The following is a 24909-nucleotide window of genomic DNA, read 5'->3' as shown; positions in this document are numbered from 1 at the left end:
AAACTACTTGTATCACCTAGAGTCGCTTTAAGTTATGATTCATGTTTTTACAGGCATATAGTTGCGTTATAATCTACAATAGGAATATTGTATTCCTTAAGATTTCATATACTCGTCGTGTAAATGCAACATATATATCTCAGGTCGTAGAAGAACTGTCCGAAGTGTGTGGCACTTAGCATTCTACGAGAAGATTTTAATGCACGGTGAATGAAACGATATATTTAGATATTTGACAAATTTGCTTCTGAGCTCCTATTATAATTATTTGCTGCGATTGTCCTAAGTTACGAAATAACTAAAAACGGAATAAAAGATATCTTAAGGTTCTATAAAGTCGTATATAAAGTGTACACAATGTTATCAGATGTATAACCAAGGAAAATGTTTGAACTTTGTTTCTGGAAGACCGTAAGAAAAAAATGTTCAAAGGTAACGCCACCGTACGAAGTATATGACTAAATGATTTAAAGAAATAAGTACGATGTCGAATCAGAGACGCAAAATTAGTACCCACTCTTTGAAATTCTGAGAATGAAACGTTGATGTCGTTAGCAGTGTATTTGCTTAGTGTTAAGATTTATATATTTTATAATATTTTTCCATTGCAAGTTTCACGAGCTATCATCAGAAAAAAGTCCAGTTACTTTTTTGATGCGCAGACTACATTCTAAATTACATTGATCTCCTTGGAGGTTTTTAATGGTTCGTAATTTCAGCTATAATTCTGACGTCTGTATTGCACTCGTTTCCTGTTGTGTGAAAATATTTCGTATTATTAATTTCAAATTCGTTCTCCTAGTATTCGTACATCACATGGATCGTAAAAATTTCGTTGTGTTCGAATGGCGACCCTTGAAATCCAGTTTTTTTCTTTCTTTTATTAGGTTTCATTAGCAGAATATAAAAACTACTCGGTGACAAGTGTATAATTTGTAGATGTACGTATGAAGCATAATGCTCTAAAATGATAGTGTAAAATAATCGTTGCATAAAGAACGGAAGTTTTTCTGTATTAGTTAATCTGTATCTAAATTTACGTTATTTATGTAGTGCGCTACAGACAACAAAGTAAACATAACATTATTAAATTTTCTGGAAATAATTCTGTTGGCGGAAACTAAAAAACACTTCGTAAAATCCTGCTTTTTCTTCTTTTGAAGACGTCCAATCACCGGCATTGTCTTATGAACGAGTGAAACTACAGTAACAACGCATCGGTTCTCTCGAAGCACCAGGCTCATTGGTAATGAGCGGGCCATCAACTCACAAACTTGTGAAGGAAGCACCAGATCTATTCGGCATAATGATTCCCTTCCGCGCAGTGTATACACTATGAAATGATATATAATTAACGCATCTGAAAAAAAAAAGAGTTCCGTCAACCTGGAATGAAAATATGCTAATAGTACTGCCATACAGTGAGCTAGCTTGTAAAATATAAAAACTTTTGTTTATTGTCTATGTACTTTCCTAGTACCCCATACCTGTTAATAGACACTATGGCGAATCAAAAAAAGTTTCAACTTGTCTGGATGTATTTTTGCTCCGCACAGTATTAATCACTCATGGTGCACGAAAAGATTCTTCTTTGGAATTGTAAATGAGTTTTAAATAATTATTCTGAAGGAGCGGGACACTATTTACTGGTCAGTAGCAGTTTTAATGTAGAAAAATTTCAATTTCTTTCCCATTCGGCTGAAGTTCTTGAAGACAACTCACCTTCTAGGGTACTACCTAGGCTGGGCCTTTCATATATCCTAGTTTACATCACCATGCAGCTACAAATACTGCAGAGAAATCTGTAATCGAAAGTTCCAAATTGATCTCCTTGGAGGTTTTTAATGGTTCGTAATTGCAGCTATAATTCTGACGTCTGTATTGCACTCGTTTCCTGTTGTATTAAAAAATAAATTTTCCACTATTCTGTCGTAACGTTTCAGCCCTTGTAACACTCGGTCAACGTCAACAGGAGAATCGAAAATGCCACCGATTAATTAATGTATCTTCGTAATGGAATTTACCTCTCTGTAAAGATGGACATTAGGGCAGAAAAATCAGTGGCGTACATTGTTAATCTCATTCAGTACTTATCACTGTGGTACAGTCCTTATTGAGCATTTAAATTTCTACAGAACCTCATATTCTCTCACTAGAGACTAAACAGAATTGAGTCCCGACTGCTAGTTCCGTTCTATGTGGTACCTGTTTTCATCGCTTGAAGTTCCAATTTGTTTTACCAAATACAGTTTTCCACAGCTATATTGACTTCGATGCTGATGTTAAACATCTATAATATTTAATTTAATTTGGTTAATTGCTTGTTTTGTATTATCTGTTCGGTAGAATTGGACTGAAATGTCAGTACTGATATTGTTTTCCTTTAGTTTCCCTAATTTAATTGAGGGGAATGGTCGGGTGACTCCTTCGAGATGCTGAGACGGGTTCCCAGCCTCACCCTTTTTCAGCTCATCTAGAGTTCCGTCTCTGTGTCGACGGAACGTTACACGCAAATCGTTGTCTGATAGTACATTAAGTTCCTTCAGTCATGATAGAAGTTACCATTTCTCTATTAGGTATAAACCGAATCCTGACTGAGACATGATATTGTCTTAAAGGGACTAGTTCGTGAATACAAAGGAAATATTGAAAAAATTGTCAGTTTTACAAATAGTGTAACTCAAAGATTGGAGATGTAAACCCATGTGATTATTACCGTCTTTTAACAGATCTTTTGGGAAGAATTTAATGCACAAACTACAGCTTTTGGTCTCTTTTTTTAATTGTGTTTTTTGCTTCAAGTGAAATAAAGCATGTTAATTGTTTATGTACAGCATAGGTACACGAATCTCTAAATAAAAAGAAAGCAGAAGCCAGATTTTTTTCTGGAAGTCTCTTACACTATCATGTTTAAAGCAGACTCTTAAAAAGATGTTGCTTTCATAAATTATCGTTCAAAAATTTTTAATAATGATCATCAATAGTTTCAGTAATTATCTCATAGTTTTTCTTTAAAAAGGTCTTTAATTTTCAAATTCAAGTCATAAGAAAAGTCTACTTCTCGTCATGTGTGTTTTAAGACAATATACAAAGTTTCAGCGCACTGTATTTAACAGTTTTTAACCAGTGTGTACTAGAACATCAGAAAACTAAATTTCCAGGAAATTCAAGTTAAAGTTGTATCTCTAACTACCCTGCGTAACACTTATGCGTCTCAGGTCCCCAGTCATCTTTTTCTGGTATTGTTCTCTCTCCTTTTTCTTTTTCAGACCTCTTATTATTGCTTCTTTGGTGACCTACCCAATGATTTCTTTGTTTCCAAAAGTCTCCTGCGGTCTATCAATTAATAATCTTTGCATATTGAGTCCACCACGCACTTTCATCAATTCCATAACCTTAAACCCTGGCACTGCACTATCATTGAACACCTATTTTCAAGGTATTTAGTCCTACCAGAACAGTTGTTGGTAACCATTCCCATATACCGTTGTTAAACTCTTATTTGAGTACTGTGTCCTACCGTGGAATTACTTCTCTAATAATCTTGGGTGACTAAGACATTAGAGACTAAAACTCACAAAAAACAAACAATAGAGAAAAATTCTGTTTTAGCAGAGCTGTCTGCGTGACATAGAGGCATCGTAATGAGTGCAAAAATTTTTAAATTCCTCTAATTTTGGGGCTTCTTTCGGTATAGTTTCGTTGAAGTAAACTTTTTATTGTGCAGAAAACTGCAAAGAATTTTTTAAAGACAAAAATTATAAAAATCGTTTTTTTTGCCACTATTCAGGTACTAGTCCCTTCACGGAGCGTAATTGTCTGTCTTAAACTTTTCTGCATTTTTTCAAATTTGATTTATTTTTAATTATTTCTCTTAAGATGGGCACCTTTTTTCCTTTGATTAAATATTCAGCCAGCTGTATCTCGCTCAACCATTCAGTCACTGATATCTTGGAAGGGCAGACTTATGATTCAACCATTCAGTCACTGATATCTTGGAAGGGCAGACTTATGATTTGGAAACGAATAGAATGTAGTATTAGCTGGCAATTAAATCGCAACCGGTGTTGACATCATGTGCTTTCTTATTAGAAGTTTATTTTTACCATCTATTCATGACGACAGAAGACGAGCACTATTTCAGTGCTATCATAAGACTATTTTACTTAACTTCTTACCTTGAGTCATGGCCTCAGCTTTGCAGCAGGAAGCACAGTCATGCTGCACCAATACAGTCCGCACATGAGCAACGTTTTCCCTCCTAGTTGTGGCTGGTGCGATCATTCAGCAATTCTATACCAGACTCTCGTGTAATAAGCATCAGCTAATAACGAACCTCGCCACCCTCTCAATTATTCGCTAACCATATTTCATCAGATGAAGTTGGCACAATCCCCACACTCGCTAGTATTACTGCCAAGCGGTCGGAGCCGCTTCTTCTTTGGCAGCATACAGCTATGAAAGATTTCTGTGTGACTCATTATTCAGTCAGCTATATTCTTCGCAGGGCTCTTACAGAGATAATTGGAGGCAATGATAATTCAGAACTGGCAAATTATGGATGGGTTGGATTTTTATTCGGGTTGACACCGAAGGAATCCAAAGTCCGTCAGATATACAGTCTAATTCTCTGAATGATTAGCACGTCACCACCCAACTGGAAACGAGAAATCTAAAGACTTTCAGTTGAGAAAGAAACCAAGAGCATTTTGTTTCGAAACAAAAAATGGGATATGGCTCATTCATGAGCCAATTTCTCGTTTTACATCCGTATAATACTGCTACTGAAGAATTATACACCTGTGTTCTGAGTTCAGATTGACTAAATGCATACATCCTTCTGCTTGGCTATCAGTTAACTACGCATCTTAGAGCGAATCAGCACTTTTTTATAGTTCAGCATAAGTCACCGTGAGAGTGAGGACGAAAGAGCACAAAAATATATAGTGTTTGCATTAAGACGAACATACTAGGCGGATGGTACATTTATCTGCTGCCCTTGCGGCCAAATTTGAAAGGAGTTTAAATCTCAGAACATTTTTAGCAAAATAAAATGCGAGAAACTGGGAACCCGTAATTTTTCTTAATAATTAGACGAAGATCTTAGCTCCGAGAGGAGGTCAGGTGGTCTCATATAACAACAACACACAAGATCACACCGTGTTTATTTTACATTTGTCCAATCTAGACTACAGCAACAACTAACAAGAAAACATATTGTTTCCGCCATTTAAACGACGAGCGCGATAGCCGTCATGTCATGGCCACTCAGAAAAAAATTTGAGCACATTCCGGACACAGAATACAATTTATTTAGAGCAATGTCTAATATTTTTTGTGACAAATGGTGTAATGCATCAGATATTGGTGATCAGGGGATAAAATGCCCACGAAATCTTATATAATCGAACCAATAGCTTTATAAAAAGTGGATCTCCATATGAAGCACGCATTTTCAGGAGCTTTGGGGCCGTGTAAAAGAGTTTTGGAGGAAATACTTTTTTCTGGGAAAGAGGATCATCTCATTAAAAGAAAAAGTTGCACGGACAACAGGGTACTACAAAGAAGAAAAGTATCCGCCAATAACGATTCACAAAGCGCAACGCAGTATTTAAAGCAGGGAGTAAAGTGTTTTTTAACCGTTCGCTGGTACCCTGAATGTGCTTATCTAGTACCTAATTCTCGGCTTTCCCTCAGAATATTCGTATATCATATTCTGAATTCAGCGATGCAGCAGCATCTGTCTAATGGAAAACAGTTGTCATCGAAAAGGTGAGAGAGTGTGGTTTCTTTAAAGTGACAGAAGGTTTTCCCTAGGATTACAATGAAATACATGCCAGTATGTACTCTTTGTGAATAGCAGTGAATAAACTTGTTTATTTATTATGTATTTTAAGTCTGGCATAAGGTTACAAGTGTCACTTAAAGGGCTAACGTCATGTCATCCGATATTTTTCAGTATTTGTTTGGTATAGATTACAACAGGTGTTTTTTTACTAATAATCGGGTAAAAAACCGCAGTATCTATTAGCATAGTAACAGAGGTAAATTTTTTCGTTTTTAAATAAACCTTTTTTTAAAGAACGAATAATTTTTATTCCTAAAACTTGCATTCCTTTGAAGTATTGCAATATTATAAAAAATGGTAAATGCAATCAGTGCTATTTTAATAACAATGCCGACAGAAACTAGAAACAAACAAATGGCTGGAGAATTGGTACAACACCGCTGTGACAGTATGTACCTGTTATCACGAAGCGTTTAATAGACGGTAAGCGTGTACATGCAGTGTGAAAGACTTCCCCCGTGTGGTCTATATCATAGTTTCTCACTGTCGTTGTCGACATTAGTTGTATTACACAATGGCACCACCCCTAGACTGGAAGTATTTTACAAAGTAAGATATCAATGAAGTACAATGCTCCATTTGCTGTAAAAGATTAAAAACGGAAGGAGGTACAACAAAGTTCCGACATAATTTAAGGAGAAAACTTAACAGGTCGTTCACAGTTTACAATAAAAATAGAAAGCAGCTGCTCTGCTGCCTGTGTCCACACAGCAGGCATTTATCTGCTTTTAGCCCTTGAAAACAGACAAATTAACACGAAAAATAGAGTTCTTCAACACCAGTTTTCGCCCTTTACCACTGACTACTCGTAATATCCAAATAGTGGTATGACCTCCGATTAAAACATGATTTTAGAACAGAGTTTCAAAAAATTAGAATCAGTAGAAGGATACTTGTGATTTTTCGTGGTAGACAACAACTAATCACTTTTCGAGAAAAGCAGTGAACGATGGACGGACTACGTTTTTCTGTTTGCTTATGTCATTTAATATTTTGGTTCTATGTGTCTTGAAACTGATGGAGTGAAAAATTTTCAATCTTTGTTCGATTACAGGAACTAATAGGATTAAAATAACGGAAATCGTTTATTTCAGAAACAGGTTATTTTGGGCGGCTTTAACAATCCGGTAAGACTGGCGTTGAAAAAAACGTTATAACTGAAAACCGGTTGTTTCAGCGATAACCGCCATCGCTAGTCCCGAATGCGAGTCCAGTGTCTTAATGGTTGTCATATTCTTGAAATTGTAAAATTCACTCCTTCAATATTATCGGAGCAACAGATGAATTTAAATTTTTAGACAGCATACACGCTGATGTCGAGTGTATATAACACTTCGGTTACAACGTAACATAGCTGAAGAAGAATTCGAGAAGAAAGTAACTAAAATACTAAGTGACAGTATTTAGTGACACGAGCAGACTCAAAAGGGACGAGAGAGGTTCGCCGGTGTTTGTAGACGATTATAAGTAATTATTGACGGGCAGTAAAAGCGTTTTAGGTGTTTCTGGGAAGTTTTAAACTGTCAGCGCAGGTAGGAGCGGAACAGCGGGGCGTCCGTCATTTGTCGGGGAGATATATGGGCCGCAGGCAACATTTGGAGCTGTTGACGCGGGGGACGGAGTGGCGAGGCGTGTTCCGTTGTAAGACAGGAATTCCGACGCTTGATTTATTGGCTCGCCGGAGGTAGTCAGCCACCTACAACGTGCCGCGCCGACGCTCTTTACTTCACTCTGCTCTTCCTTTTCTATAAATGATCATTTGCTGTTGGAACAGAACCGAAATATACTGCTGCGTACTGCTGTGCTCGAGTTTACTCCAGCTGCTCTACTAAACACCATAAAAAACAAAGAAACGCTTTCGATAAAAAGTGTCAGCTTACACCGTATAATCACTCATACAACTGCAGTAACTGCTTTAGCAGTTATTTTGAAAAGAAAAATGCTTGTCTGAAGCCCGACAGTAGCTACTTCACTCACAGGAACATCATATTTGGTACAGTAGTGCACTCTAGCAACCAGAAAACATCACTCTACATGTTTCTAATTATGGAAATGCGTTTCCGCTTTGAGCAAACAGTAATTCTTGTTCTTTAACACACATCGTCAGTGGGTTCATCTATTTTCTTACAAGGGAACCTCCCCATCGCACCCCCCTCAGATTTAGTTATAAGTTGGCACAGTGGATAGGCCTTGAAAAACTGAACACAGATCAATTGAGAAAACAGGAAGAAGTTGTGTGGAACTATGAAAAAATAAGCAAAATACACAAACAAGATAAGCAATATCAATGACACTGTGAGCCCAGGAGCGTCGTGGTGCCGTGGTTAGTGTGAGCAGCTGGGGAACGAGAGGTCCATGGTTCAAGTCTTGCCTCGAGTGAAAAGTTTACTTTCTTTATTTTTGCAAAGTTATGACCTGTCCGTTCGTTCATTGACGTCTCTGCTCACAGTAATAAGTTTAGTGTCTGTGTTTTACGACCGCACCGCAAAATCGTGCGATTAGTAGATAAAAGGACGTGCCTCACCAATGGGAGCCGAAAACATTTGGTAGCAAGGTCCTAGGTCAACCGATTCCTCCAAAGGAAAACACATCTGATATATTCTATACGACACTGGTGGCGGCATGTGCGTCACATGATAGGAATATGTTGTCGGCCCACCTAACTTGTACACTTGGCGAACGGGTAAAAAGATTCTTTCCTTCCTTACCCGATTTAGTTTTTCTTGTGGATGTGATAATCACTCCCATAAAAGTGATAAAAACATAAGAGTTTGTCACATAAACTGAAAATAAAAAATGAAACTTTTCCCTCGAGGGAAGTCTTGAACCGAGGACTTCTCGTTCCGCAGCTGCTCACGCTAACCACGGGACCACGGCGCTCCTTACGTAACACTATCCTTGATGTTGCCTATCTTGCTCATGGACTACTCAGTTTGTATATTTTGCTTATTTTTTCATAGTTCCACACAACTTCTTCCAGTTTTCTCGGCCGGCCGGAGTGGCCGAGCGGTTAAAGGCACTACAGTCTGGAACCGCACGACCGCTACGGTCGCAGGTTCGAATCCTGCCTCGGGCATGGATGTGTGTGATGTCCTTAGGTTAGTTAGGTTTAAGTAGTTCTAAGTTCTAGGGGACTTATGACCACAGCAGTTGAGTCCCATAGTGCTCAGAGCCATTTGAACCATTTTTTTTGAACCTGTTTTCTCGATTGATCTGTGTTCAGTTTTTCAAGGCCTATCCACTGTGCCAACTTATAACTAAATCTGAGGGGGGTGCGATAGGAAGGTTCCCTTGTTAGCATCATATCGCACCCCTGCAAGAAAAGTGACACAAGTCGAAAAAGAGCATCTTTATTTTATGTCACTGAAAAATGCATGCAAAGTGCCGCAACGTCCACAAAAAAATGTGATAGAATTTGCGGCCAACAGTACTTACTTGAAATGTAAAAGAAACTTACACTGTTTCAACAGAAGTTTTATAGAATTAATTCTTTAAGTCGAGTTTCAACAAGTACTGCATTTTTGAGTTGTGTTCTTGCCGCGGTGCGATACTGAGGATCACGTGGCTGTCTGTCATTTGCAGAACCGCTGATGTTTTGCTCCATTTCGTCTTTCGGAAATGCTTGGCATGACTGAGTTTTGCATGTAACATCAATATGTGATAATGAGAAAATAAATCTACCCACTGGCGTTGGTGAAATATCACATCAACATGTTTGGGTGTAAAAGAAGAAGAGCTTGTATTAACGCAAGGTAGATAACTGCACATTTGAAAGCAAACAAGGACAAAATGTGATCCAATTACAAGATGAATAACTGAACGTATTGGCTTAAAGGTAAAGCAGTCATCAACCTGAAGTTTGATTTGTAACACCACAGAGCATTATAAGGGATGGTCTTATTGCACGTGGTTTGCCCTTGCCTTCCTCCAATCTGAAAATCGTCTCGTGCATCCAGTTAGTGCAGGGGTCTACAGTAGAAAATGGAATAAAAAAAAGAATTTTATTGTTTTACATCTCCAAGTCATTTCTGTTTCTGAAAAAGTCACAGTAAGTGTCAGAAAAAATCCAAAGAATAACCAAGGATTAAACTATAGACTATTATATTTGTAGTGCGTGTTTTATCCGCGCAGCCACTCATTACGCGAAGTTAGGTTGGTTAATGCCAGGCAAGTCACGTGACTACCACACGCTCTGTTTACTTCATCGGCTCTTCAGCGCACATGAACCCCAGTTTGTTCTATCAGAGATTAAGTTACCGTCATCTCGTCAGAACGAATCAAAAAATTCACCCACTCCTTCTGCGTTGCTGGCATCCGGCTCTGGAACAAGCTACACTGCACTCTGCACACAATTAAATGCCCTGTTGCTTTTAAGACCAATATGAAACTCTTCCTCCTACGAACTTGGTAATGTTTCCCAAAAAATTAACGTATACGGCCAGTGTCCCCTTGTCAAAGAGTAAAACAAATACTCCCATTTTCTGCCCTTTATGCTTCATGCCCTTTTCATTTCTAAATCAGTCACGTCACTTTCTTTTCCCCTGGTTTCATTAACTGTGTTTTACCACGTTTCTCTGCCTCCCCTCTTGCACCTCTCATACTACGCCCATTGCTGCTAAGCCCCATAATTTAAAACTACCTTCCAGTAACTTTTCTCTATTGTTTTACTCATGAACTATTGTAAAATCTGTTTATTTTTTCTATTTCTGTACGATATTAATTATTAAATGTTTTATAACGTTGTATGCGGCACTAGATGGTCTGTAACTTATAACATGCTTATTGTAATGAATGTAATGTAACATATTGAGAATTTCTGGTTACATGTAAGACAGGAACTGATTGTCCTATTCTTGCGAAGTCAAATAAATTACAAGCCTTAGACGTGCAATCTGTCAACACAGTCATGTGGCCACTTCGATATTAGTGAACAATAACTATCTCCTTTCCCCTGATGTCTTCTTAATCCAAGTGTAGAAGACAGGCATTGTTTTTATGACATTAGGAACTATGTAACCGAAGTACAATTAAGTGAAGTAGAAAACGTCGGAATCTCCGCGACGCTTTCCGTGGATGATTATGTTGTATACAGTGAAATCACAACGCTAGAAAATTGTTGCGAAATGCAGGAAGACCTGCAGAAAATCGACGCTTGGTACAGGGAGTGGCAATTGACCTACAACATAAGCAAATGTAACGTATTACGAATACATAGACAGAAAAATCTTTTATTGTATGATTATACAATTGCAGAACAATCATTGGAAGCAGTTACTTACATAAAATATCTAGGAGTATGCGTACGGGGCGATCTGAAATCGAATGACCACATAAAATTAATCGCGAGTTAGACAGATGTCAGACTGAGATTCATCAGAACAATCCTCAGGAAACGTGGTCCATCAACAAAGGAAGTATCTTACAAAGCACTCGTTCTACCAATACTTGAATGTTGCTCGTCAGTATGGAATCTGTACCAGATAGAGGAAATAGAGAAGATCCAAAGAAGAGCAGCGTGTTTCGTTACAGGTTCATTGATTAAGAACGAAAGCGGTACAGAGATGATCAACCAACTGCAGTTGGAGACGCTGCAGGAGACGTATTCTGCATCGTGGTGTGGATTATTTTTAAATTTCCGAGAGCGTACTTTTGTTCCGCCTACGTATATCTCACCAAAAGACCACGGAGACAAAATTAGAGGGATTCAATTACACACGGAGGCAATTGTACTTCCCTCGAACTATTGGCAACTGGGACAGGGACAGGAGGGGGAGTGAGAGTGGTACATAAAATATCCTCCGCCACACACCACAAGGTGGTTTGAAGAGTATAGATATAGTAGATGTAGACATACGTTTGCCAAGTTTCATTAATTCACAAGAAACTTGCAAACGGTGACAGCCATGACGAACTAAAAAGCTTTCGAATTGTGCTCTCGGTATCAAATATGTAAGGACAGATTATTAAGAAGTAACGCTCTGTCGACGATTATGTCATCATAGACTAAGCACAAGCTCGTATAAGACAAGGATTGAGAGAGAAATTACACACGTCCCTTTCCAAGAAACTATTCCGACATTATCGTAATCTATTTACCGATTCCTGTAACCAAAACAGTCTTTAATCGCAAATTTTTTCTTTATTCAGTGACCGCTTTAGAAAAGTTAGGTTATCATTAGATTAGCTCTTTCAGGAGACGTAATCGAATGATGATCTATCTGATTGAAACCGGTCACTAAACAAGGAAAAAATTACGATCAAAGACTGTTTTAGGTTCCAAAAGTTTTTAAACATTGGATCGCTATGTTCTTCATTGGGATCATTCACTATTTATGGACGCCATACCTGACCTACATCACTATAGCCGGACTTGTATTTGATCTCCACTCCTCCAGTGTGTGTATAGAGCGCGCTAACCAATGCGCCACCCCACTCGGAACGACGATAAACGCCAACAAAGGAAAGTTAACGATCGCTAGATGTTTTTGCGCTGTAAATAAACACTTCACGTAAATGTGGTTCCTGGAACACAGTAAAAAGGGAGCACTGGAAAATGGTAAAGAAACAATAACCAATGTTGGACTACTGCGTAAATTACATAAATTCGGGGAGTTCTCATCAAAGTAAAAGAAAAGAATATAAAGAGTATAGCTACGATGACAACTCACAGGCATAACGATTGAGAGTAGCGTAAATGAAAGCACTAGCAGGTGTCCGCAAAAGTTGGTTTATGAACGATTCGAAGCTCCGGAGTTGTGCATTCCAACAATGTATTAGCACCGTGTCGTTAAACAAAGTTTCTACGTTTTTTGTTATTCCGTCCAAATCATAGCTCCACTGTCAATAGTTTAATAACAATCATATAATCATTGCGTATGGTTCTATGACCTCGTGTGCGATTATAAATTCAGCGGTTGTGTATTTACCAAAATTTTTGTTTTGTTCTTGCATAATGTTCCACGCACTAAATGGATAGTCTCCGACCATGCAGCGGACACGACTTCGTCGTTTCAGAACATAAGTTCTGGCGATGAAAAGTACACAGTTGTTAAATTTCCTGCATAAGAATGCATACCATAAATATCTGTTTAGATTATCGGCATAAATTTTTAAGAATACTGACAATGTGATAAATTAAAAGTCTCTGTATTGTATATAACGAATACCATACCTGTTAACAAATAGTAAATGATCCTTTCCCCGCAGTGTCAATACGATCTGATAATTTCTAATTAAAATAGTATTGAAAGATTTGGCGATAGTCTTTACAGTACAGTTCATTTGAAGAAAGAGTGTATTACTCGCAATTGTTTCAATAACAATCTCACGAACGAGATTGCCTCCCACTCTTGCCCTGTTTTACTTAAATTATTTTGAGGTGAAGGGCGAATGTAAATTTAAAATTATTAATTTGCCGTCAGTAGTTTCACATACATTTTCGGAAGTTTTACCTAGACGTAGAACATTACTAAATTATCTCATACAAGCAAGCGGTAATCATACCGTAAAATGTGAACAGTTAAGTTCGCAAGCAGATGATGGCAAGTATCGGAACGTCGGGACCATTTTCAGAGATTCCCGATTTCTGATATTAATTAACACTATAGATTTCGGGGCTTAATATCAACTTCCCGAAATTTTGAAACAATCTAATCAATACAAGAAATTCTAAACTGCTAAATACACAGTCGTGCTGAAACGGAGTGCTGATTTTAGGTCGAAATTCAGATTAAATCAGTGACTTCCACCCCTTTGCCTGTATATAAAAACAATGGTTATGCACATGGAATATTATCTGCTATACATCTTTAAATTTAGTGCTACTTTGCTCATGTTTCGACAGCGCATGTACGTTTATTTACGATATTAAAATGAAGCAATAAAAAAAGCTTCTCTTGTTAAACCTATGAAAGTCATATCCTAATTAATAACATTTTAAGATATTTATTGCATTTTTGCAAAGTTGAAACGTTTTTATTAATGCAGAGAGGCTAAGAAATGTGCAAAATAAAGTGGCAAATAAGGTAGTATGTTTGTATGGCGTACTTTGATATTGTCGTTTGTAGACAGCTAGATTTCAAGATCGGAAGAAATCACAGCCCCGTAATCGGTTGTTATGGACGTTCTCGTATCCAGAGAGACAATAACTTAGACATAATTTACTCAGGTAATCTTTTCTCTTTTTTTACGTATAGGTAATGCAAGCAGTAGCTAGCGGTTACTAAGATTATTTTAATTTTTTCTTCTTTCTGCACATTTCGGAAAACTGGTAAATCGAAATGTTTGTAAATTTGTGCAACATTTCAATCTGCACTTAGTCGGAGGAAGGTAAAAATTTCTAGATGTGATGACACTAGGTAAGCCGTCACCGAATTCGCTGCAACTCAGAAATCGGAGTGCAGCTTTTGTGGTTCGACCACTGCCTGGTAACTTCGTAAAACGGGCGTTTTCAATAGAAAGTAATATAGAGGTAAAAAGACTAAAAGCTGAATCAACACCACTGAGCACTGAGTAATCAATGTTTTAGTTATATGCATAGAAAAAGGAAGTGCATTCCGAAACCTAGCCAAGCTCCGTACCTTTTGTTTGTGTGCCTACCGACGACACAGCGCTACTACGTTCCGGAGAGTCGCCTCTTTTGTTCATAAATAATTCGTAATTTTCCCACCAGAATTTTCCCCACATTACTAATGTGAATGGAGTAGTAGGCTTGAGCACTAGTTCAGCTCAGCCGATATTTTTTTTTTGATTTAGGCAGAAATTAGAAATGAAAAGATTACAACTAAAGACGGAGATCATGTACAGATAAAATTTACTTGGTCTTTTACTGATATGGTGCTGTGGTCTCATTTAACGAACGACGCAATCGTTTATTACAAAAGCTGCTTTTCAGGGTGTATCGAACTACAGATGTAATATCGTGCGATTCATGTTTTCACAAACAGCAGACTCTCTTAGCCATACAATATTTTCCCCCAAATTTAGATGTGACCTGAAAACTAGTGTCAGGAAGAAGGTTAAGTAAAAGCTGTAAATATAAGAGCCATTTTTGTCTGATTCCTAATCCTGTGCTATAATCGTTGTACGTCTACTATAATCATGAAAAGACGACATAGAAATAAAACAGTTTAGAGTGAATAAAAATTGCAATAAGAGTCACAATATACCTTCTACGGATTTCGCTTTGGAGCTCCGTAAAGCAAAGAAGATAGTTGCCCATTGTTGCGGTTGATACTCCAAGTTTAAAAAAATCTTTCCCTGGTCATGATTTATGTCGCGCAGTAAATAACTAACAACATGCAAATTATGCAGGCACCAGTGAGAATCATTTTGAATATGCAGACACTCGACGGTTAACATTTTCCCCTCGGAGCGACAGTGCATGCACAGACGAAAGAGACGAAGCCAAGATTAAAATGTGGCACCACGCTCGGGAATAACACCCAACTAGACGCAAATATGTAAAGCACGTTAAAACGATAATAAATTCTTTGAACGCTTCGTGAAAATGCAAGTACAACGTCATTTATCAAGTGAATCACAACAAAAATTAATTTTTTGTGATAAATACCTTTATACATAAGAATGATTTCACTGTGAAAGGCTTGTAAAGACTCGGGAAATGCCCACCTCCCTAATAATCTGAAGCTGTGGGCTGGACGACAAACCGTAGCCAGATGTGAACGCACCTCGCTCCGCGGTCCGACTATTGACAGCTAACAACAACCCACTAATTCTCCGCAAATTCGTTGATCTCATTTTCTCATTCCCATTCTTTGAGGGATGCGCACAATACCGAAAGCAGATTCTGAAACGGATATAGACCACACAAGTGTCATCACAGAGACGATTCAACAGACGCAAAAATGACCATAAAAATGCAGCACCCGGCAAAAATGATATTAAAAGACTACACCTACGGTAAGCCCCACTGACATAATAATACTGACACTAGTAAATATATTTGAATTCTATATAACACAGGAAACAAACCAGCGTCATGGAAAAGCTGCAGAATCATAATGATAACAAAACCGAATAAACCTACAATCAATGCAAAATCATACCGACTAATATCATTGTTAAATACCATAGCCAAAACATATGAATGATCGTAGCAGAGCGGCTCAGAAGATATGTCGGCTACGGAAAACATCTATTCGGCTCACTACACTATCTCGGGAGCAGTTAACGGAGGCCGCTGGAGCCTAGTAATTTTCGCGAACATACAGCGAGCCTTTGACAAGACGCGGCATAAAGGGCTACTTCACAAACTGGTACACCTCAAAAACACCTATTAGAAAATTCGTCACTCTGTCTCGCCTAATACGTGTGTGATGCATTGACCGCACAACCTGCATGTGCGGCGTGTTGCCTATAAACGCGGCACAAGGAGGAACCGACTGGAGTTTAACTCGTACAGAGCTCTGCGTGATTTCTATGGTCCGCGCCACTGCAGATTTGCCGACCATCCGGAGAGAACCAATATTTGGTACAGACGTTTCTCCCAAGTTATGAGTAATTTATCTCATTGGTCACAGCTCCAAGAAAGCAGACAAGCAACATAGAGACATAGATGTCCCAGAATTATGCTGTGTTTCCTTCGGCATCCTGAAATGACAATACGATGAACTTTATTACACAGCTGTGAGAGAATATGTGAATTAAACAGTGATATTCACAGTAGAAACGTAACTTCACGCGTTTACTGCACGCTGAAGCAGAATTCCCACAAGTAAATATTTTCCCTTTATCATGATATTATATTTTTTCAGCAACATTATTTCAGTACATAGCAAAAAGGACTAAGCGAATGCGAAATATTGCGAAGTTGCGTAAGCTGGGCATACCCTTGCAATCACAGGCTCTCGACTGTAGAAACATCGCACTAGCTACCGAAAACGTGAATAATAACTAAAAAATTCGTTCATTATATTATTTACAGAACTATCTTAAAATATGTGTAGTAGGCGAAAGAAATGAAAGAAGGCTATGGGAATGGGTGAGAATAAATAAAAAACAGCCGAGTTTCATAAGAAATGTCATTAGAGTGTACCACGAACAACCGACTGTGAAAGATTTCTCGATTGTTCATGTCATTGCATGCTAGAATTTTTGTATAAATTTCGGAAAGCTAAATACAACGTTTTTGAAAAGACTACTACTGAATTATGACTCCGTAATACAGGATAACCTAACAAGCTGTGCTATGTGTAAAATACGTTGCTAATTAGCTTGGTGGAAAAATAATGTTCATGTAAGGCAACATAAGAATAAAAATAATAATGAAAACAAAAAAATATAAAGCTACCAGCTGAGTTGAAGGACGAAAATTTTCAGGTAAAATGTCTCTGTTGACTATTTAACTACGAGCAATTTGAAGAGTATCTTAAGGTGGAAAGAATATAAATTTCGACCAGCTTCTGACAAAACATAAAATATTGACTATTTTCATTGTAGCCTGAAGTCAGTTTCAGTGATACTTGTTTACTTGGGAAGCAGTGTGCCACGCCCCTGCTGTAAGAAGCTAGCAGAACGAGGCACGTTAAGACTGAAACCTGAACGTACCTTTGATAGATTCGGTTTTGGCGACTGGCGGGCTGGTGTACGTGGGCGGTATGACGTCTACGACGACGGTAGGCTTTCCTAGATGTGCAGCCGGCGGAGGCTTGATGTCTTCCGAGGAAGACACGACCAGCTGGTGTTCCATCACGCGGAACGACTGCTGCATGCTGCGACGAGCTGGTGGCAACGGCTGGGCGCAGGACACTAACTACGTGCTCAGCACCGCTGGGGGAGCCGTATTAGCGACCCGTAAAGAGACGCCTTCCCAATTGGTTGGGACGGACGCGCTCCGCCATTGGTCGGCGGCCGGCAGGGGCGGAGCCAGCGGCCACGCCCCGTACTCTCCCCTCGCACCCCAAAAACTACAGCTGATGCCGAGCCATCAAGGAAAATGATGACCAGGAAATCGCCGAGATTGATGCGGGCGAGGCAGTTCCTATTACTTTCTCCCTCTTCATTCCCGACCCCCCCCCACCCCCCCTCTCTCGCTCACCTCCTCTCATCCTATAATCTACTGCAGTGCGATGTTATTGGTTGTACATTCCCTCCGCATTCGGTTAATAAAGATGGTTGCTCGAATTGAGCGTGAAGATCATTCCTTGCGACCAATAGACGTGCCTGTCCCATACCATACCCTGATTTAAACACCCAGTTTTCGATGTTTTCCGATCTATTGCTTCACGAAGGGTTTTCCGAACAAGCTATTTTCACGTTCGCACATTCATCGATTTTTTGTGACTCTGCGAATGATCTGAATCCCGGTCAGCTCTTAAGGATTATTAGCGGGCTCGCGAGTCGCTACTTACTGTGACGATCACTGGCCCCGCAAATCAATCGTTTCCGGAAACCAAACATATCTGCGTTTCCATGTGGCAGCAGAGTAACGTTAAAACGAACCTATTTTTTCAGTTTTCAAGTTCTGTACAAGGTGTTCTGGCACAATCTTATGCATCGTGAAAAATTTTCCGTGCAAACGCATATAATCGCATTTTTCTTGATCAAATACTGTCTCGAAATAAATCTTATTTGGCCAAGATTTTTAGCAACATTATGTTGCTAAAACGTCTTTCCTATGCTCAAACTCTCACCACACTCGATAGTGTCTATTTACACGATTACTGCATTGCAGTTGCTAATCGTATATAGTGAAATGCTGTTATTTGCCACATTTTCCGTTTTCACTCCCTTTATGTGAAAGCGTTACTTTATCCAGAATTTTTCCTTTTTGTTTTTCAGACAGAGAAATGGTTCAAATGGCTCTGAGCACTATGCGACTTAACTTCTGAGGTCATCAGTCGCCTAGAACGTAGAACTAATTAAACCTAACTAACCTACGGACATCACACACATCCATGCCCGAGGCAGGATTCGAACCTGCGACCGTAGCAGTCCCGCGGTTCCGGACTGCGGTGCAAGGGTGTTTTACTGCAGCAGATATTTTTCCGTATGAATTTTCACAAACTGCTAGACAGATGCAGATGCAAAAGAAGTCGCTATTTTAATTAATTTTCATAGTTAAACGATAATTGTATCTAAATGTGATGCAAATCATTCCTGGCGTAGTAAAAACCTGAAAGCTTCTTTCTTTCGAGAAGACTGTAAAGTGCGTCAAGAAATAAATTTCTGTTTTCGTCTTCGTTAAAGTTGTCCCCTAAACTTCTTAAATGGACTCTATATTGCAAGCTTGATATGTACGAGTAGCTAATCGGCATATACTCGTATTTTACTTATACAGTTAGATCCAGCGAGAATGTGGACGCAAGACAGCGGTGCATTCGATCGAGAAGTGCGTCGTTCTGGTTGATATTTGCACAGGCGAGCTGGCTTAACGGGACAGCCCATCTCCACTTGAATGCAAATATGAACTAGGATTTTTTGAGAACACAATGTACCCTTTTAGCAATCTGTTCCATCTATCCCACAAACTAGCTTGATGGTGATATTATGCAACGAAATGGCACTCGAGAACATGGACAAATACTTTGCAAATGGTATCATCTACCAACAAAATAGACAATTCCGTTATTCTTTCAGTGAGATGCAGACTTCTATTGCCTTCGCGACATTACATCTATATGCGTATAGTCTAACCGCTTCATATCATCTCGTGCAGTGCTGCGTGATGCTAGACCACCGCGGCCGGCTCAGACAGAGAATAATATGCCTTTTATGATCCAGACATAAGTAATGATGCTGAAACATCTCGGATGTTTATGGACTCAAAAATTTTCCCTCTTATCGCGTGTATGCATTGACTGGTAGGAGAGATCTAAATGGAAATATATATAAAAACAGACAGTGAATAATTCCGACCTGATTATATATATATATATAATCAGGTCGGAATTATTATTATTATTATTATTATTATTATTATTATTATTATATATAGTTCAACAGAAAGTACAAAATGAAGCAAAGGCAGAAGAAAATTACAGACTTGGTAATCACGGTCACGTACGGTGCAAATGTTGGTGTACGCATAAGATCGCGAACCGTACATGCCTTATGTCTTTCAGGACAGATTTTAACGTACTGTACTATTGTTTTGGATTGTGTCTACCTTAAAAAAACAATAAAGACACCTTCCATCTCTGATCACACCGGTGCATAGGCAGTTCAAAGCTTTGGACGTAGTCAATCTTTGATCCAATACAGCAGCTAGTTTCTCGCTGGATTTAATCGTCTCCGCTTCTCAGGTAAGCCACACTCATAAAAGTTACCGTATGCGTGCAATCGTTTCTAACAATGTAATATATGAATTACGAAGTAAATGGTTGGAATTTGATGTAGTGGAATCACGTATCATACTAACCGACAACACCATTTTTCCAAGCATATTTTCTGATGAAGTCTTACGCACGGAAAGTACAGAAAATAGCTGGAAATTCTTTAAAATGACTGTGTAATGTATCACGTTGCCATTTTTCTCTGAGCTAACGTGCAGTTGCTCTGAAGAATTTAAAAAAAATCAAGTTTCATTGTAGTTCGAATATCACGCTAAACTGTAAATCCACACAGAATTGGCGAGGAGACCCGGTTCTCAGGCCAGACCAAATAAAGGGCTAACAATAATCCATCTACTAAGGCATTGTTATGTTGAAAATAACATTTTGTGATAGTGACAGCTTTTGTTTTACAGTTCAACCAACAAAGTCACCAGGTAATCAGTCACTAAACGCTGTGTTTGACAGTATCGACGTATTTCCGTGGATTAACTTCAAATTTGGGTAACAATCTTGGATTTTAGGTTGTCAGTAAAGATCTCAGGAACGCAGCTTCATTAGATGTAGAATAATTAAATAGGCTAATTTTTTTTCACATAACATGGGATGGATAATTCGCTCTTAGGTCGTCTGAAGTTAAGGTTAAGCATCCGAATCATCGAGTGACTAATTTTTAAAAGAATAGTATGTTGTTGTGGAATGTTTTTTTGTTACTTGAATATTTTAGATTATAGTCACTAACACAACTATTGTGCATATAACAGTGCACTTTAACGCGTTGATTAGAACGGTATTTTTAAGTTGAATATGGAAGTAATGTAATAACAGCTTTACTGACACTACAGCGCGATGTCAGTGCCTTGATGTGAAACATCATCGACGCCATTTGTGATACAACAGATCAGTCACAATTAACTGTTAATACAGTGTAGAGAATAAGCATCGCAGAGTCTCTTTTCTTTCTTGATGCATCCCTGAATTTGTGTCTTTTCGTCATTCAAAGAGTACGGCGCATGAACAAATGCATAAATAAACGGACCCATGTTTGTAACACAGACTTTTACAACTGCACAAACGTTATACATGCCATATTGCGTGTCAGAAAATACTTAATATCAGTGTTATTTACATCGTATCCTCTCTGTAAACTGAGTTAAAATATTTTAGTTGTGTGGTGCTTTGCTCTTGTCTGCCTTTGTCTGGTGTCGTTACTCTGCTTAGACACAGCTGGATAAGAAATGCAACGTCATGAAGGAGTCGTTAGAAAAAACGTGAGGTATTCGCCACAAATGAATAATGGAGCCAAATATACGGCTGGAGACCCAGAGTAATACATGTAGGCCTATATTACTGCGAAATAACGGATATTTTGAGGGTCCAACCCAAATTACAACAAGGAAATTTTTTATGCCAATCCAGTAAGTCAGGAGAGCACTATTTTAGCCTGGATAAGTGCCAGTTTTTGACATTATGACATGTAGTCGATACGAAGAATGGGACGCTGGTGAGAGTTTAGCGCTCCGTCGACGATCAAATCATTAGAGACAGTGCATGTTGTCGAATTGGGGAAGGATTGGGAAGGAAATAGGCCGTGCTCGTTCGACGGAAAATCACGGAAAAGTGAGATCAGGTTTTTAACCTCCGTACTCGCGAATGAGACCATTGGCTTCCACTGCCCCAGCCCGCTCATTAGGCCGCTTCGAAAGCCACGCTGCAGCTACATACGAGGGCGTGCTGCAAAGTAATGCCTCCGAATCATTTATTCTGTGTTCAGTATCGGTTGAGGTACTGCATGTAATGCATATTACTCCGTCGACCTTCCCGCTTCGCTGAAGAAAGCTGCTACCCATTGCCACTAGAGTGCCCCGAATTGTAGCGTGTAACATGGCGGTGTTCGTGAGAAACAGCGTGCTGTAATTGAGTTTCTAACCACAAAAAATGTCCCTCCAATTGAAATCCGTAGAAGAATGGAAGCTGTGTGGGTGATGACATCAATAGGGTGTTTGGCTTTTCGTGCTGAGGACACCTTTTTGACCCCGAAAACAAGAAAGTATCGCTGGCCGGAGTGGCCGTGCGGTTCTAGGCACTACAGTCTGGAACGGCGAGACCACTACGGTCGCAGGTTCTAATCCTGCCTCGGGCATGGCTGTGTGTGATGTCCTTAGGTTAGTTAGGTTTAAGTAGTTCTAAGTTCTAGGGGGCTGATGACCTCAGAAGTTAAGTCCCTTAGTGCTCAGAGCCATTTGAACCATTTTTGAAGAAAGCATCAATGGAGCTCCGCCACAACGGATCGTTTGACGCCAAAAATTTCAAGACCATGTCATCAGCAGGCAAAGCCATGCTAACAGTGTTCTGAGATGTGCAGGCACCACCGTAAGCTCTGCATGGTACTGCAAGGCCCTCAGAAAACCGAAAGCACGACTTCGAAGAGTTCGTCCACACATGGAGCACCCTCTCCTTCAGTGTGACACTAACAATAAAGTAATGAGACTGATTTCCTTTGCAAGATGTGGCAACCCTGCAGGCTTGCGTAGGCACAATATCTTTGACCTTGGTCTATAAGCTGCTTCTAGTCAAAGTGGCACATCGATGCAACTGCTCAGTCGTGAGTTGTGCTGTAATAAGTTAACACGTGTTTGTGTCTCTCGACACGGAAATGGAACCGCGTAATATTGCGCAACGGTATCCCATTTCTTTTTGCGTTAAATTGGGTGAAAACGCGACAACTTACGGTAAGCTTCAGAAGGCTTTTGGAGAGGAGGTTATGTCAAGAGCTTACGTTTTTCGTTGGCATAAAATGTTTAGTAAAGGCAGAACGAATGTTGAAGTCAGAAGTGAAATGCATGCTTGTGTGCTTCTTTGATTCCAAGGGAATTCCGAATGAATTGTTTATAAAGAGTGGGTGCATCCTGGACAAACAGTTAACCAATATTACTACAAAGAAATTTTAGAAAGACTTCGTAAAAAAGTTCTTCGTGTCCGTGCCAACATTGCTGATAATTGGATTCTGCAATACGATAATGCGCCATCCCATACTGATCTGTCAGTACAGCAATTTTTAACCTCAAAACAAATTTCAGTACTACCACAGCCACCTTATTCACCAGACTTTTTTCTATCTCCAAGAGTCAATACGGCGGTCAAGGGACACCATTTTCAAACAACAGAAGATGTCCAAAAAGCTGTGACGAGGGTCTTGGAGGATATTACAGAAGACGAGTTCCAGAAATATTACTATCAATGGCAGAGGCAGTGGAAAAAGTGTGTGCAATCAGAAGGGAACTACTTTGAAGGAGACAACACTAAACTTGACTAAAACGGCAAGCAACATTTATCCGCCGAAGGTCCGGACACTTGAATGATTTCGTCCAGAATACCGAGCAGCATACATAGCACACGCCCGTCGGGCATTTTGATCACAATAGCCATACATCAACACGATATCGACCTTTTCCGCAATTGGTAAACGGTCCATTTTAACACGGATAATGTATCACGAAGCAAATACCGTCCGCACTGGCGGAATGCTACGTGGTGCCACGTACTTATACGTTTGTGACTGTTACAGCGCCATCTATCATAAAGCGAAAAAAGTGGTCCAACTATAACATTAATATTTCTTTACGTACTGCACGAATATGTAATAAAAATGGGGGTTTCTATTTTAAAAAAACGCAGTTGATATCCATTAGACCTATGGCAGCGCCATCTAGTGGGCCAACCATAGCGCCATCTGGTTTCCCCCTTCAAGCTAGACAAGTTTCGTTCTTTGTAGTTTTTTCGTTTGACGCTTATTTCGTGAGATATTTGGCCCGGTCACCAAGGAGGTATATAAACTACATAGAGTGGCTATCTGTGAGGTAACGGTGCTCCCAGCGGCAGCAAAAAGCAACACCGGCCGCCATTTTTTGAAACGTCTACATGTCAGTATTTTTACATTTGGTGTATAGTACTGGCGTTAGAAGATCACTGTTTTCCGGTTGTAATTTGTTTTAAAAGCCTTATTGACCGATCGCGAACCATGCCCAGTGTATGTGCAGCGTACAATTGCGCTAATAGAAGTTACAAAACAACTGGAATATCATATTTCAGGTGAGTATCTAGATGAGTGTTGCATTTAGCGTCTTGTGCATCATTTTCGTGTTTAAGCTGTATACAAAATGTAAATAAACTACTGTATACACGTCTCTTTATTTTTAGATTTCCTCTGAAAAAGAAAGAGCTGTTAAGTCGGTGGGTAGCCAATATGAGGCGAGATAAGTGGCAGCCAACTCAATATAGCTACATATGCTCGTTTCACTTTGAAGATAGATACATGTATAGTAAAAACGAGAAAAGGCGACTTCTGCCAAACGCAGTACCGACAATATTTACGTTTCCTGACCATCCGCAGAAAACAACTATAGTATAGAGACAACCAAGGAAACGGCCTGTCACTGAAGAATCAGCTTCCTTATCAAATGAACCAGGTAAGATAGTTTTCCTGTTATTTATTTGCTATATGGGTTATGTGTGAATTTTACTATTAATCAACGTATGTTTAAAGAAAAATAAAGCTTAATGATAATACTTCATTTTTGTAGGTGAAAGAGTGAATCAGAATGATCATACAGATCGTTCTTATTGTTTGCCTAGCCCCAAAAAATTGAAACAGAATTATGAGGCACTATAGAAAAGGACCGAGAAGCTGAGGAAGCAAGCGAAACATGCATGGTAAAGTGTTTCAAGAAAGAAGAAACAAATTGTGACATATAAAACAGTGGTTGTAGG

At 39.2% G+C, this 24909-nt stretch overlaps 1 protein-coding gene across 1 annotated transcript in view; it reads right to left on the bottom strand.

The window, feature by feature from the left end:
• LOC126184413 (segmentation protein even-skipped-like) overlaps positions 1–17579 on the bottom strand; it is a 78907-nt gene extending 61328 nt beyond the window's left edge. The window contains exon 1 of the mRNA XM_049926797.1: positions 17417–17579. Coding sequence (XP_049782754.1) covers positions 17417–17579 — 163 coding nt within the window. The remainder of the gene's footprint in view (positions 1–17416) is intronic.
• Positions 17580–24909: the final 7330 nt, after the last annotated feature.

This window comes from Schistocerca cancellata, chromosome 4 (genome assembly GCF_023864275.1).
Source record: "Schistocerca cancellata isolate TAMUIC-IGC-003103 chromosome 4, iqSchCanc2.1, whole genome shotgun sequence".
NCBI classification, from domain to species: domain Eukaryota; kingdom Metazoa; phylum Arthropoda; class Insecta; order Orthoptera; family Acrididae; genus Schistocerca; species Schistocerca cancellata.
This window is presented reverse-complemented; position numbering and strand designations above follow the sequence as displayed.